Genomic DNA, 15,245 nt, shown 5'->3' with positions numbered 1-15,245 from the left:
GCTGTCAGCTTTACGCTGTTGGAGAATGTCCTCGTCTCATCCTTATTCTTTGGGCTTAGATTTCTAGGCTAGCATTCATTTTCTCCTGCAGATGAGTGTTTCCTGAATACCATTAGCCTGTCACTTTAGGCCACCAGTCTAGTCTCTAGGTTCATTTAATATCTTGTCCTTGGTATTCTTTAGCTTCACTGTTGGATTTTCCTTTCCATGTATACATTTCTGGTTTATTTGCTGAGCTTGACCTTTTTTAAAAATAAGTGTGTGTGAATTACCATCATTCTTTAGTTTTAGAAAATTCTCACAGTTTTTGTTCAGACATTGCCTTTGTCCCTGAATTATTGCATTTTATTGCTGTGGTTAGGGGCTCTATAAAGAAATGAGGATATTTCGTCCACAGTTCTGCTACTGTGTGCAGTGGGGACAGCCTCTTAGTGGTGGACGTTCATGTGAGAAGAGGAAGGTGCAGGTCCCGGGAAACCCCACACTGCTTGCTCTAACAACTCATGCTCGCATGAGAACTCACTGGGTGAGCACTCCTCCCTGGGCAGTGGCCCTCCATGAAGTAATGACCTACAAGGTCCCACTGCCTTGGAAGCTCTCAGCATGGGGATCAAGCCTTCCACACAGGAGCACTCAGGGACAGACTCACCAAGGGCAATGCAGTCCAGTCCACTCTTACTCTCCTTGTGGGGCTTTTAAAAGATGATTGGTCCTCCACGCTTGTTCTCCACACACTTAACCTCTGTCTCTTTGTGTTGCATTCAGAAATAAGTTATTTCTTCAGAACTCTCTTCCAATGTACTAAATCTCTTTATCTTCATGAATTCTCTTAATTTTGAGTTATAATTTTATTTATTATACATTTTTTATTCTTGGTAAAGTTGATTATTCTTGATCATCTTCCGTAATTTCCTATTTCCTCATTCTAATTTCCTCATCTTTTTTTTGTTTAAACACAGTAAGTTATTTTATGCAATGTGGAAACTTTGGTGCATCTGGCCCCTACTTTTTCTTTTTTTGCTATTACTCCATTGTTTCTTGCTGGAGGTGCCTTCTTTCTTGAATTTCAGTGGTTCTTTTCCTTGAAAAATTATTTGTGAGGAATTATTTTGTGGTATGTGATAAAGATATATTCTTCTAGCTGATGAGAATTTGCTTCTTGAAGGTAATTGAGGACACTGAAGTGCTCCAAAGCACTTCAAATTTAAGAAGATTTTTTTCTCTCTGACTGTGAACTCTGGCTTATTTGTGCCAATGACTTCTCAGTACTTCTCAGGGCTGGGTGGCGTGGTCTTTCACCCAGAAAGCTCCAGCGTTCCAAGGCACGTGCTCTGTGGTCTTCTGAGATGACAAGTGAGAATCACACTTCCAGCACAGTGATGCAGGATGGAGCTCTTTGGAGCACCGGCTTTATACAGAGTGCTCCTCAGTTTCTGACTTGGGTGGTTTTGGCACTGAAAGCCTGGGGAAACTGAAGCTTAGATTTTTTTTTTCAGTGTAACAAATTCACTTAGGGAGACATAATTTACATGCTATGTTATACAAGTGTGTGCATAGTTTAACCATCTTTTAGTACATTTACAATGCCGTGCAGCCATCCATACAAACCGGTTCGGGGTAGCCCAAGATTGGCTGTGCTGGTTGTCTTTGTGACTGACTGCTCTACCAACTGTTGACAATGGATGGGTTTGACGCTATTGTCAGAAGTTACAAGAAGTTACACTTGTAACTGTTACCTTATCTGGTAACTTTCAGTTTTCATTTGTAAGTAATTTCAGTTTTCACTGTGAGTATGAGTGCTGCCTCTTGTAGCCCACACAGCTGAGCTTTCTAGGCAGCCCACCCTGGCAGAGCTAGCATGGAAGGGAGCTCCATGGGGCTTGAGACAGCTCAGGTGAGAACAGCACAACTGAGTTCAAGCTCAGTAATATCTTTTTACATTTTTGGCCAGTTTTCGGGCTTGAACTCAAGGGCTGAGCACTGTCCCTGAGCTTCTTTTGCTCAAGGCTGGCACTTTACCCCTTGAGTCACAGCACCACTTCCGGCTTTTTCTGTGTATGTGGTACTGAGGAATGGAATCCAGGGCTTCCTGCATGCTAGGCAAGCGCTCTACCACTGAGCCACCTTCCCAGCCCAAGTTCAATAATTTCTTATAAAAAAGTGATGGCATTCCCCCCATCTCAGGTCCTCAGCCCCTCCCACTACATTTCCCGGGGCAGCTTGTACCCAGACCTGAACTCCTCCCTGCTCTGGAGCTCCTGCCAGGATAGGTGGGCACTTCTATTTTCTGCCCAGACCTACCTGTGCACACAAAGGACCTCCCCTTCTAGCCTGGAGTTACAAGCTACCACCTGGATGGGGACAGATGCCATATTTCTCCCTCTCCCGTGGGGAAAATGGCCCCATCAATAAACCTCTTTATAATCCTTCTCCTTATGTGCCTGTCTCTGTGTAATCTTCCTCCTGTGTGTGACTGTCTCCGCATTGTCCCCTAGGACCGCTGGGATGGATTCTAACAAAAAGTTCTCAATTTAGCCAGGCTCCAGTGGCTCACGCCTGTAATCCTAGCTATTCAGGAGGCTGAGATCTGAGGATTATGATTCAAAACCAGCCTAGAAAGTCTGTGAGACTCTTATCTCCAATTAATCACCAGAAAACCAGAAGTAGCACTGTGGCTCAAGTGGTGGAGTGCTCACCTTGAGCTGAAGAGCTGAGGGACAGCGCCCAGGCCCAGAGTTCAAGCTCCATGACAGATGACTGACCCTCCCCCCCCCCAAAAAAGTTTCAATTTGTTGTTTGTCTCTGATTTCTAGAGAGCTGAAAATTTTATTTATTTTTACAAACTTGTGTGCCCTCAAATCTTCTTTTCTGGGAGTAGTGTGTCAGCATCATAACTCCACAGCTAGAGATCACTTACTTTGACTCAGCATTTTGCTAACTAAATTCTTACTAACATAACAGAGCTTAGGAGCTTAAAAAAAAAAAAAAACTCTTTACCCAACATTTTTAGTTGGAACACTAGTCTGGTCTGGGTCCCCGGCCAGCTATGCAGAAGGGAGTAACACTTTGTCCATATTTATGACTACCCAGGGAAACTTTGTACAAACAACTCCAGCAGAGCATCTCTGTTAGTCGGTGTCCATCACCAAGATGCAGTGCCTGGGGTAAGCATCTCACAGGGAGGAAAGCTTTGTTCTGGTTCACAGTTTCAGAGGGCCCAGCCTTGTTCTTTTGGGCTTGAGGTGGGAAAGGGGGAGAGGAAAAGAGAATGGAGGGAGGGAGAGAAGGAGAAAGAGGAAGAGAGAGAGAGAAGAGAGAGAGACAGAACTGCTGTGTATATGACTTCCTCCCATACTGCGTCTAGCACCTCTCTCCAACATCACAGCTAGTGGCCAGCTTTTAACATATGAGAATTTGGGGGACACCTAGACTCAAACTGTAATAGTCTATAATATAAATGGCTCCGTAAATAGCTGCTATAATGCCTAGATGCTTATTCTTCGGGTATTGTAATACGTTACTTAATTTAATCTCAATAACTCTAAGTAGGCAGGCCAAATTTAATATAAATAATAATATTAGAAAGATTTATGGGGCCAAGATTAGTGATTGGTAAAGAAAGGATTTTAGTCTGAACCTACTGAACTCCCAAACTGGGTTATTCCCCACTCTAGGTCAAGCCTCATGGGGAAGGGCATGGGCGGGGCTCTCTGGGGGATTTCTGGAATCTGTCTAGGAGGGGGAAGAATTGTATTTACTACATGGAGTAGGGAGAGGTCGCACCATTAGATTGTCAGTGACACTGGGGGTACTATAGTTCCCCCAAAGCAGATAGGGCTTCTGCTCTAACAGTGAACCAAAATTATAAGGTACCCTTGGGTAGTGTTTTAGGGTTGAACTGTATATGGTATTTGCCCAAATTCCAAATATATACACAATGGACAGTGAAATATAAGAACACCACAAAATCTTAAACAATGGAACTCCATTTCAAAGCTTATAAAATGAGTTTGGGCTCTTTGGGTTGAACTTTACAAGGCAGCAGATCTACCCCCTTTTTACAGGGCACAAAGCGGTCCCCAGTTCTGAATAGCAAATAGCTAGGCACTGCATTTTAAGCCCCCAGTAATACTTTTCTGAGTCACCCTTTCACTTCCAATTCCCTGTTGTCATTGATGTACTCCTTTTCTGTGGGTGCCAGTCCTCAGGGCCTAGGCACTGTGCTCAAGGTCAGTGCTCTGCCACACTGAGCTACCTGCACACTCTCGGTGTTCTGGTGGTTTACTGGAGACGAGAATCTCATGGACTTTCCTGCCTAGGCTGTCTTTGAACCATGATCCTCAGATCTCAGCTTCTTGAGTAGCAAGGAATACAGGTATAAGCTACTGGCACCGAGCTTGATTTGTTCTTTATATCATCACTTCACTAATATTCTTAAATTATGCTGGTTCTGTATGATTTCTCCTTTTCATGATCATTTTCTTAATTCTCTAGCTCATGTCTTCATAACCTGCTTCTCAATTTTCCTATAGTACTGGCTCTCACAACTGTCCCTATGGGTTCATTTGCTTGTCTCTTTTATCTTCTACTCGTATAATCCTCATTCTTACCTCTCATGCTGCTTTCCCGCTTGCTCTTCCCTGCCCCTCCCTGAGCCCCCTTTCTGGAAGACTATACTTGTTTTCTATTTCACCTACAGGAATTTTATAGTCTGTTTAGAGCTCTATGCCATGAAGTATTGGCTTCCAAGTGTCTAAAAGACGTATTTGCCCATACAAATTACCAAGAAACACCTGATCATTTCACCCCACATTTAGCCTAGCCTGTGGCTCCACATTTCAGGATACCTCATTCTGGTTCAGTTTAGACATCACTTTCGCTTTTGGGTTGTCCTAACTTCAATTTTCTTAGTAGATCAACCCTTTACTACCGTGAGCAATTTACCTACCCTACGCAATTCATCACAGCTTATAGCTATTATTTCTTCTTAGGCCATGACATAGCATATGATCTTAAATAAGGAATATTTATTCAAAGGAAAAAATTATGTGAGTCTCATAACTGAAGTAGTCATAAGTTATGTTACACAATGTTCTTGCTCTTAAAACCATTATTAATACATTGTACAGTGAGTACATGAAATATTTTCTTCATGCTGTGTGCAAACAGCCTAGAGATATCAGCCTTTCTTCAGTTTTTTTTTTAAAATTTCTATTCAGATGCTTGGTTTGCTTTTAACTCACATTTCATGGCTTCCCTTGTGTTTCTTTCCCATATTTCTGTCAGTTATCCACAGTGCATATGGGAGGAAATAAAGAGTTGGCACAGTTAACCATTTTAGGAGTCTAATCAGCCTCCTGTACACAGGCTTTCCCAAACTTAGGGAAAGGGCAGGGTAGGGAAGGAACCGAGGAAGACGGGGGGGGGGGGGGGGGGGGGGGGGGGGAAGGGGAGGGGGGGCAAGGGAGGAGGAGGGGAGGGAGAGGGAATGCACTTAGAAGAGCAACAGGCGTAATAAACCCAGGAGAGCAACAGGCGTAATAAACCCAGGAGTAAAGCCAGAACTACAGGGGGTGTCTGGAATTTTACCCACTTTAGTAGAGGTGCATTGAATTCCTTCACCAATCCCTGTGGTTAGAGTCAGACCACACATGAGCAAGAGACAAGGAAAATGCATTCAGCTGAACATCAGTGGCAGCACCTCTATAGACTTGTTCGGGTGAGTAAATGAGGAAGACTGGCAGAACCTGCAACCCAGGCTTACTACTGCCGCCCTTTCTTCTAATGGCACACAGTGGTTCACACCCCACACCCAATCACTCAAAGTGTTAAAGACTTATTCCCATTTCACAGTATACCACCTGGCAGTATTTAAAAAGATGTATCAGTTTCACTCCAAGGCACTCAAATATGCTCTTTTTTTTTTAATAGTTTATTATTTTTTTGGGGGGTCCGGTTGTGGGGCCTGAACTCTGGGCCTGGGCTGTCCCTCAGCTCTTCAGCTCAAGGCCAGCGCTCTACCACTTGAGCCACAGAGCCACTTCCGGCTTTTTTTCTTTTTGCATATGTGGTGCTGAGGAATCGAACCCAGGGCCTCATGCATGCAAGGCAAGCGCTCTACCACTGAGCCACCTTCCCAGCCCTCAAAAATGCTCTTAATGGACTTCTATTTAGTCTTATTTGACAGTGTTCTAGAAAATTAGAAAAGAGGAAACCCTTATCCAGTGTTTGAATTAGAAGGAGAGTACCTCCCTTCACTTAGAGGCTGAGGAAGGTGAAGGTGTCATGAATGGTAGCAGTGTGCTGCTTCTTACCCAGAACGTAGATCTCGCCGCTGGCCACAGCTGCACTGAACCGGTACTTGGAGTACTGCATGGGTGGGAGCTCTTGCCATTGATCCTGGGTGGGGTCATAGCGCAACAGCTTGTTGCTTAATCTATCAGGCTCTTCCTCGGGAAGATCCATCTGTGTGAAATATGACAGCCAATGGAACAATGTATCATTTCGCTGTCTTTGTGAATAATGGTGGCAATTAATCAGAACAGACAGTGGAGGAGATAAGTAGAGGTTAACTGTATGGCTCACATTCAAAGTCATACCACTCTCTGGCCTTAGAGTTATAAATACACAGTCAACATCAGGGGAATTTATATATTCTGTAGTAATGGGACTAATGTGCAGGGTTAAGAGGCTGTAATCAGTGATTTTTAACAGCAAAATACTTTTTAAAAAAATGAAACAATTGGAAAACCTTAAAAATGAAACCAAGGTCTCTTGTACTCTTCAAAGTAATATTCTATTTTTTTTTTTGGGGGGGGGGGGTCTGGTCGTGGGGCCTAAACTCTGGGCCTGCACACTGTCCCTCAGCTCTTCAGCTCAAGACAAGCGCTCTACCACTTGAGCCACAGCACCACTTCCAGTTTTTTTCTTTTTTGCTTATGTGGTGCTGAGGAACTGAACCCAGGGCCTCATGCATGCAAGGCAAGTGCTCTACCACTGAGCCACCTTCCCAGCCCATAATATTCTATTTTTACCAAACTTTATAATTGTAGATTCTAAGATCTTTGTGAGAAACTAATTTTAGTAAGTCATACTTTATATTTTTCCAGTCTAACAGTTTCGCAAACATTTATGTTTTAGAATTTTTACATCACAATTATGTGAATGGTCTGAATTCAATTTCCAAGGTATATAGATTAATACAATTTATTTAAGGATATTTTATATATCCACTTTTTTAATGACTAGAGATAGTAAAAGTGAAATAATTACTCTGACACAAATGTAAATAGCTTCTACTTATAAACATTAGGTGAAATACTTTTTGTATATAATTTACATGAAACTTTTATGACTTAAGCTAAGATCTAAGTATTCAGCAAAGAAATAATTACCATACTTATGAAAATTATACACAATTTTAAAAGACTAAGAATTATGATCGCCATAGTGCACTGATGGCCCATTTATCTTGCAATTATAATAAAATTTATTATAATGTATTATAAATTTATAAATGTGATCAGATTAGCAAAAGCCTTTGTTATGTAATACATACTCATGTTGTCTGTTCAGAGACTACAAAATTAGTAAATATTTGCTTTTCCTTCTAATATAAGTATTTAATCTCCAGTAAGAGAAAAACCTGTCAGCTGTTTTTGGAGCTCATTCATGCAAATTAACTATGTAAGTGGAAAAGTTTAAAAAATATTTAACTACAAATAATGCATCAGTCTTCAGCTACTGTGATGAACTCTGTACTGCTTTTGGATCTAAAGCACAAATAAAAATGTCACAAAAATTTTAAATGTATGAATAAAAAATAAAGTATGAAGCTTAGGCTTTGAAAAGTTACGATATACTTGTAAGCAGCAGAAATCAAGCTTATGAAATGGATGCAAAAGTATGAGTTGAACCATGAAGCAACTCTAAAGAAACAAGACATAATATTAGGCAAAAATGAATTCACTTTTTATCGGGGAGATGGCCAATGAGCTAGTAAGACTCATTCCTGTAAGAAAGACAGGAGGCCAGGCCAGGCTGGAGAGAGGACTATGAGTGTCCTAGGCCCCAAGAGGAATCATAAGCAGGGGTTACTGTGGTCACACAGCTTACTGTTTAGCTTTGGCTTGCCTGACTTTGGCCTCTCTCTCTCTATATAAACAGTATTCTGGTTTTTCCATCTGTTGATGCACAGAAAAAAATCAAGCATTTATAATGAAAACATCTTTCTTGGAAGTGATGGTGCTGTACCTCACAGAATCTGTGCCTCACTTTCCCATCTGCAGTTAGAGTGTTAAGTGTGGAAAAGACCTAAACGTGCCTTGCCCTCGGTCATACAGCTGTTGGGCAGGCGGCCTGGGATGCGGCCGCTGCCATCCACTTAGATGTTCCAGGAAGAGGACCCTTCCCCACAGCATCTGTCATAACTAGCAAGAATGGCAAGGGTTGTGAAGAATGAATACTGAATGAACTTCTGTCTGAAAAGCACACTTCAGAATCCATTCTCCTAAAATTGCTTTGCTACTTAAAACCTTAGTTTGTATTTTATGAGATGTAAGACATTTTGCAAAATGTAAATCACACTGTTAATATCCAACAGCTATGTTTTTCAGCAGTCAGACTCTCCACAGACATGCCAATTAGATACGTAAGAAGTTTCTTAACCTGAGGGGTCCAGCCTCCAATCACATAAAGTTTATTATTCACCGTCAATACAGCATGACAGGCTAACTGTAATGGCAGGGGAGATACTCGCTTCCAGCTGTCCCGTTCTACAGAGTACTTATCAACACAGTTTGTAATAAGATACTGGTTTTTTATTTTCATCTGTCCTCCGACAACATAGAGGTCATTCTGAATACTGCCCAGAGCATAGAGTTCCCGAAATTCAGTTGTGCATAATTTTTCCCAAAACTGGTTTCCTCTGTCATGATACCTGTAAGTTAAGAGAAAAAGAACCCAGGATTAGGATTAACTTTAAAACAACTCACCCAAGAAATATATTTACGTTTCTTTTCCAACTAAACACAATGAAATCTGTCTAGTTCAAGGGCAGAGGCATTTAACACAAGATAGTGGTATTGACTCACTTTGTATTTTTAGGGACTGGTGAATAACATATAGAATGCTGAAAAACGATTAATGACATCTGCTTTAAACATCTGTAGGAAAAATAATACACACAAAATTATAGATTATCTGAGACCTGCCGTTACTTCAAGAAAATCAAGAATTGGAAAGACTTTCAACACATCATTTATTTTATCATGAAAGAATCAGTAAAAAAGAGATAATGATACAAAATTGTCTTACACCATGGAAATAAAGTATCACTTTAAAACCAAATTTAAAAAATCATGGTTTGAGGGCAGAAGATCTAAAAATACTACAGCTTAGGATTTCTAACTGGGTAAGCTGAAGGAGCTAGAAAACTAAGAATTGCTGCAGTTTTAACTGGCTTAAATTGGGTCATGAAAATGGCATAAAAATTCATCTGTAGATGTCTGTTGGGCATTGAACATCTATTTTAACCTGTGTATGTTAATTGTGGCCACTTCTTTCATGAATAGTTATATTGGTGAAGGAAGTCTTGGGAGAAAGACATTCGGGGCACACAGATGATTTCCTGACACCTCCCAGAATCCAATTCACAGCTGATTATGGGAGGTGTGAGTACACTAGTCACTGACTGTACAGGCTTATGGATATACTTTACTGTGCTGCATGATTATGGTAAGTGTAATGTTTTAGTTTTTATTTTGTTTTTGGGTCAGGTCGTGGGGCCTGAACTCTGGGCCTGGGCTCTGTCCCTCAGCTCTTCAGCTCAAGGCTAGCACTCTAACACTTGAGCCACAGTGCCACTTCTGGCTTCTTTCTTTTTGCTTATGTTGTGCTGAGGAATCGAACCCAGGGCCTCATGCATGCAAGGCAAGCACTCTACCACTGAGCCACCTTCCCAGCCCCAAGTGTAATGTTCATATTTTATTTAGACAAGGTCTCCCTACGTAGTCCAGGCCGGCCCTGAACTTGTGATCTACCTATTTCTCCTCCCAAAGGTTGTTATTATATAAGTTGACCAGCATGCCTGGCTGGTAAGCACTTTTTCCATAACTTGATAGTCTTAAAATATGTGGACTAAATGTTCCCATAAAATCTAGAAAATATGCCTGGAATTAAAAATAAAACCATGAAATACCAGGGAAATACCACAAAAAGGTGCTATTTGGAACACAAGAATAAAATATGTTTTTTTTTTTGTTTTTTTTTTGCCAGTCCTGGGGCTTGAACTCAGGGCCTAGGCACTGTCCCTGAGCTTCTTTTGCTCAAGGATAGCGCTCTACCACTTGAGCCATAGTGCCAACTCAGGTTTTTTTCTGTTTATGTGGTACTGAGGAATCAAACCCAGGGCTTCATGCATGCTGGGCAAGCACTTTACCACCAAACCACATTCCCAGCTGCAGGACTTATGTGTTTTGTTCAGAGTTCAGTTTTAGAGTAACCTCTGACAGATAATCATGTAACAAGCATTTCTTCATTTGTCCTGACCCTCACTCCTCAGAGAAAGCACTTGGCTCCAGGATTGCCAGGGAAGCTGGATGGGGTAATCTTTCCCTTGAACACAGTTTGTCAGGGCTGACTGCAGAGACACAGCAAATCTTATGATGTCTGTCTTCTAGGTATTTTAAGGTAGGAAGGCAGTCCCTAGAACCACAGGGAGTATTTTCACTACTATTTTTAACTGTATGGATTTGAGGAGAGAGAAAGATTAAGAATCTGTATGGGGCTAATGAGACAAATTAGTAGAATGAATATGTACCTAGTTCAGAAAAATGGGTTTTGGTTTTCTGTGGCAAAGTTTAAGAAAACAGGCTTGAGTTGAAATATACCCTACCAAGATTGAGAAATACATGTTTTCTGGGTGAGTTGCTATTTAACTTTTGTAATAATACTTTGAACTAAAATGGAGAAACAAAATGCCCACAAAAAACTCTAAAACTTACTAAGAAAAATGGATATAGCAAAAAAAAAAAAGGATATAGCTGTGTCTGGTGGTGCATGTCTGCGATCTCAGTACCCAGAAGGCAGAGGCAGAGGATCAAGTTCAAGGCCTTACTGTGAGACCATTTCATGGTATACACCTGTATTATTAGCTACATGGGAGGAAATAGGTAGGCAAACTGTGGGCAAAAACACAAGACACCATTCAAAAAATAATGAAAGCAAAAAGAGTTGGAGTGCCTTCTGAGTGCCTACCAAGCAGGGGATCCTAAATTCAAACCTGGTCTGCCATAAAACTACGGGAAGAATACAGTAATTTAAAAATGTACATTACTTCATCATCAATGCTGTATTATGCTTATGCCTTCTCAGGAGCCTTCAGGGTAGTTTTCATTATGTATCATTTAAGATGTGACGACCCTCTCAGTAGTATTTTCTTCTACTGTTGCCAGTGTCAAAACAGGATTTTAAAAAAGATTGCAGATAGATACAAACCTATAGATTTCCACATTCTTATTCTTTTGTCTTGAGAGCCTGGAGGCGCTTGCTTCTCCAGCCACAATAACAGTGTTGTTTTCCATGACGACACCAGTGCACACAGTTCCTAAACCATCCCCATACTTGGGGGATGAAATAAAGTAGGTCTTCCGTGACACAGGGTCGAAGCAAAAACTGGCATCCCCATAGTTCCTATGTCGTGACCTGATTCCTGAAGCGTTGTTGCCAATACAAAGCAGAAGACTGGTGGTTTCCATGCCATAGCGAAGGTTCAGGGGGTGCTGCTGGGGTGTCTTGCTGGCTTTGAATGCATTTTGAATGATGTCAATGCAACCTGCGTCACACAGAAGCATTGTGTTCCTTTTTAGGGCCTGTCTTAAGAAAGAAGGATTTATAAGTTCTAGCCTGACTTGCTTCAAGAGTTCAACAAGATGCTCTTTACGCAATTCTTGGTTATGATTTACCCATCTTAGAACCAAGTCCAGAATGCTCTCCTCCCTGGAAATGTTTAGATCATCTGATTTAATAAGTGCCAAAAGCTGGTGCACTTCAATGTCTAGTATTTCTTCATGTAAGCTCACCTCGGCAAAGTGCTGATATAAGTACTTCTTTGACTGGTCAGATAAATCTTCAGCTCCAATCTGATTTGCGAAGTAGTGGATTCCTACACAGTTGGAGGCATCCATGTGGTCCATCATGTATTTTTGGCATACACTAAATACTTCTTCCATCTGCATGAAATAGGCAGCTACAGCCACGGTCTGCACGTTGGTGTTGCTGATCTCTAAAGCAGCACTGTACATGTAATTTAGTATCACTGACACACTTTCTGCTGTGATGTCATGGAGTACGACTTCCCTCTGAGTACATTCAAGTAGTCCACAGGTGAACATAGCTTTGAAATAGGGACTAAACGCAGCCAGAACCAGTCTATGGCAAGGAAATTTCTCCTCTTCTGCTATGAGTACTACATCAATCATTTCTGCAAATTCTTTCATGTTTTTAATTCTATTCAGTAAATTTAAGCTATGCTGGTATTTTTCCTTTCCCTCAATCTTGTACTCCATGACACTCTCTAATTTCTACGCGTCTTCTTTAAGTTTAGCTTGATTCCTGAAGAGCTATTTGCATTTCTGATTACTCACAAATAAACAGATGCCATGAAACAGTCCTGAGGGTAAGAAAAGAAGCAGTTTTTCTAAGAAAAAAATGTGCCATAATTGAAATATGCCATTAGTACTATGAAGTATTTATTAAGTATTCATTCCAAGCAGAGAAGTTTAACTACTTTTTTAATGAAAATGACTTTGATAGGTAATCTGCAAATTATTAACTGCTACCACTACTGCTTTTCTGACCTGCAGGGGTGAGGTCTCCTCACCCCTGCCACCATACCACCTAGTAGTAGATATTTTCCTAGAATTGGACATTTCATCTTCCCTCTGTGTGAACAAAGAAAAACAGTCTCGTAAGATGAACACATTTTACTAGTTACTGAATATGGCTGGCTGGCAGGCAGGCAGAGCACACAAGGACATCAGTATTCTAAGAAGGTATAGTATCACTCCCAAGGTTATAGCCACTGCCTCCAGAATATATACCCAATGGCCAACTCACAAAACCACAGCAGGACCATCCATCCCCTGAAGTGGGATGGCTGAGGGTCCACTAAAACTGCACTCAAGCTTTGATATGGGGCAAATAATTCAAACTAGTAGAAAATAACAATTTTCCCTTTTATCAAGTGTTGGAAAACACAAGCAAAATGTCTGCTGACCTGAGAAATTTGTGACCTTTGAAACGTAATCATCCTACACAAGATACTACACAGAAGCCTTCCTGCTTCTCTATCTTTCCTCCTGGCTCAGCTCTATTTTGTTCTCTATTTCATAGTGTCAGAGACTGAATTACATCAGGCTTTCCAAAGCACTGGTCTAATTAAAAGTGCCTTTAAGCTAGTGGAGTCATCTTTGCCTTCCCGGGGGCAGTGGAAACGGGGGGTTTCGAGGAAGTTAATTAGCTGCTTTGATTTAAAGGACTTTCCCAGAGTCAGAAGCCCCCTTCTGAGGGGAGGGAGGGTCTCCAGGCGCCCTTTCTTGCTCTTACTTGGCTGTAAATGGCAGAAGAGTTAGTACCTGGAGTTAAGAAAGGAGAGGCAATTATTTCAATAACAAGAACTCAAAAACTGTCAGCTATACAGGCTAGAAAATTTCTCACTTTCTGTAACCCTGAAAAAAGAATTAAAAATCTCACCGGAAAGGGCAGTTTTGTGTGTGTGTTGAATTAACAAATTTATGCATGATAGAAATGTCCAATTGTAGAATGGCAACTGTAAGAGCTAAGAAACACTGTGCTGAAGTTTGTGTAATTAGAATAACCAGTCAATCTCAGAAGGTGTGCATTTCAAATAGCAACAAAACCCTCCCTGCTGGATTTTCTGGCAATAATGATTCAGTCTTGTTTCAGTAAAACATAAGGCTTTCTTGGAAAGGCCTTGCTGGTGAAGAGTGAACTTTTGCTTTGGTTTCTATTTTTTTGAGAGAATTCTACCATGTGCAGTTAAGAGGCCATTGTATTTCTCAACTTCTCTGACACTATGACTAGCTCAAATCATATAGCCTTCTTGACACACAACCATACCAAAGTGCTTTACACATGGCAGCTGCTATGTGGAGCTGAAAAGAATATAAGCCTTTCTCCCAGCACTGGGAACCAAATTTGAGGCTTTACATGTTAGGTAAACTCACTACTACTGAGTTACATCCCCAGTCCAGAAAACAGACCTTCTAAGGAAATAAGTATTTTTAAATGTTTATTATTCCATTAGTGTTGACGTAAGAATCCCCCAAAGGTCACAAGGCCAGAGGACCACGTGCAGGTCCTCACTGCAGCCACAGCAGGCATTTCCAAACCACTTCCCAGAGCCCTGATCTTGACAGTGTTAGGAGAATGAGGATGCTGAAGACCCAAATGTATTGACCAAACCCTCTAATTTTCTATCTTTTAGACAGAAAGCAAACTGCTTTTGAGAGACATTTCAGCAAAAGAGCTATTTTAATTAAAGCACAGGTAAAAGTAGTTTCAGATGTTAGGTTGAAGCCGGGCGCTGGTGGCTCACGCCTGTAATCTTAGCTACTCAAGAGGCTGAGATCTGAGGATCGCGGTTCAAAGTCAGCCCGGGCAGGAAAGACTGTGAGACTCCTATCTCCAATAAACCACCAGACAACCAGAAGTGGCGCTGTAGCTCAAGTGGTAGAGAGCTCGCCTTGAGCTGAAGAGCTGAGGGAAAGCGCCAAGGCCCAGAGTTCAAGCCCCAAGACCGACCAAAAAAAAAAAAAAAAAGATGTTAGATTGAAATAAGTAGTTAATTGTGTACTTATTTTCTTTCTAAACATGCTCTAGGTAATCTCATCCTCAGCTTCCTATGGGTGGTGTGGGTGTGACTGGCAGTAGATGGCTCCCATTCCCATCATGGCTGACTCAGGGCCAGCCAACATGAGCTCAGGTCTCTGGCTCAAGGATTGGGATGCCCGTGGGATGGAGATGAGACGGTGGCCACAGCTGGAGACATGCTCCTATCAGCCGATGAGGACATAACAAATCTAGAGAACAGTGTGGACTATCCATAGTAATGGAATTTGAAACAGGCTTTATAGTTTTGAGATAGTTTAAGTTGGTTTGAATTAGGATTGCTGTGGTGTATAATCAAGCATCTTTATAGTTTTGTGTAAGTGGTATGTGCAGAA

The 15,245-nt window shown here is 41.4% G+C and overlaps 1 protein-coding gene across 6 annotated transcripts in view; it reads right to left on the bottom strand.

Moving 5' to 3' along the window:
* Positions 1-15,245, bottom strand: part of Kbtbd12 (kelch repeat and BTB domain containing 12) — a 41,309-nt gene that overhangs the window by 20,716 nt on the left and 5,348 nt on the right. For 3 of the 6 annotated variants that reach the window (XM_042673255.1, XM_042673254.1, XM_042673256.1), the window contains 4 exons: positions 11,497-12,670; positions 9,093-9,164; positions 8,668-8,938; positions 6,315-6,465 (listed from right to left, as the gene is read on the bottom strand). In XM_042673255.1, the coding sequence (XP_042529189.1) occupies positions 6,315-6,465; positions 8,668-8,938; positions 9,093-9,164; positions 11,497-12,566 (1,564 nt within the window). In that variant the 5' untranslated portion in view covers positions 12,567-12,670. The remainder of the gene's footprint in view (positions 1-6,314; positions 6,466-8,667; positions 8,939-9,092; positions 9,165-11,496; positions 12,671-15,245) is intronic. The other 3 variants (XM_042673259.1, XM_042673257.1, XM_042673258.1) reach the window with 3 other exon arrangements.

The sequence above is a fragment of the Dipodomys spectabilis genome, unplaced genomic scaffold (assembly GCF_019054845.1).
Source record: "Dipodomys spectabilis isolate Male_0828 unplaced genomic scaffold, ASM1905484v1 ptg000784l, whole genome shotgun sequence".
Classification (NCBI taxonomy): Eukaryota; Metazoa; Chordata; class Mammalia; order Rodentia; family Heteromyidae; genus Dipodomys; species Dipodomys spectabilis.
This window is presented reverse-complemented; position numbering and strand designations above follow the sequence as displayed.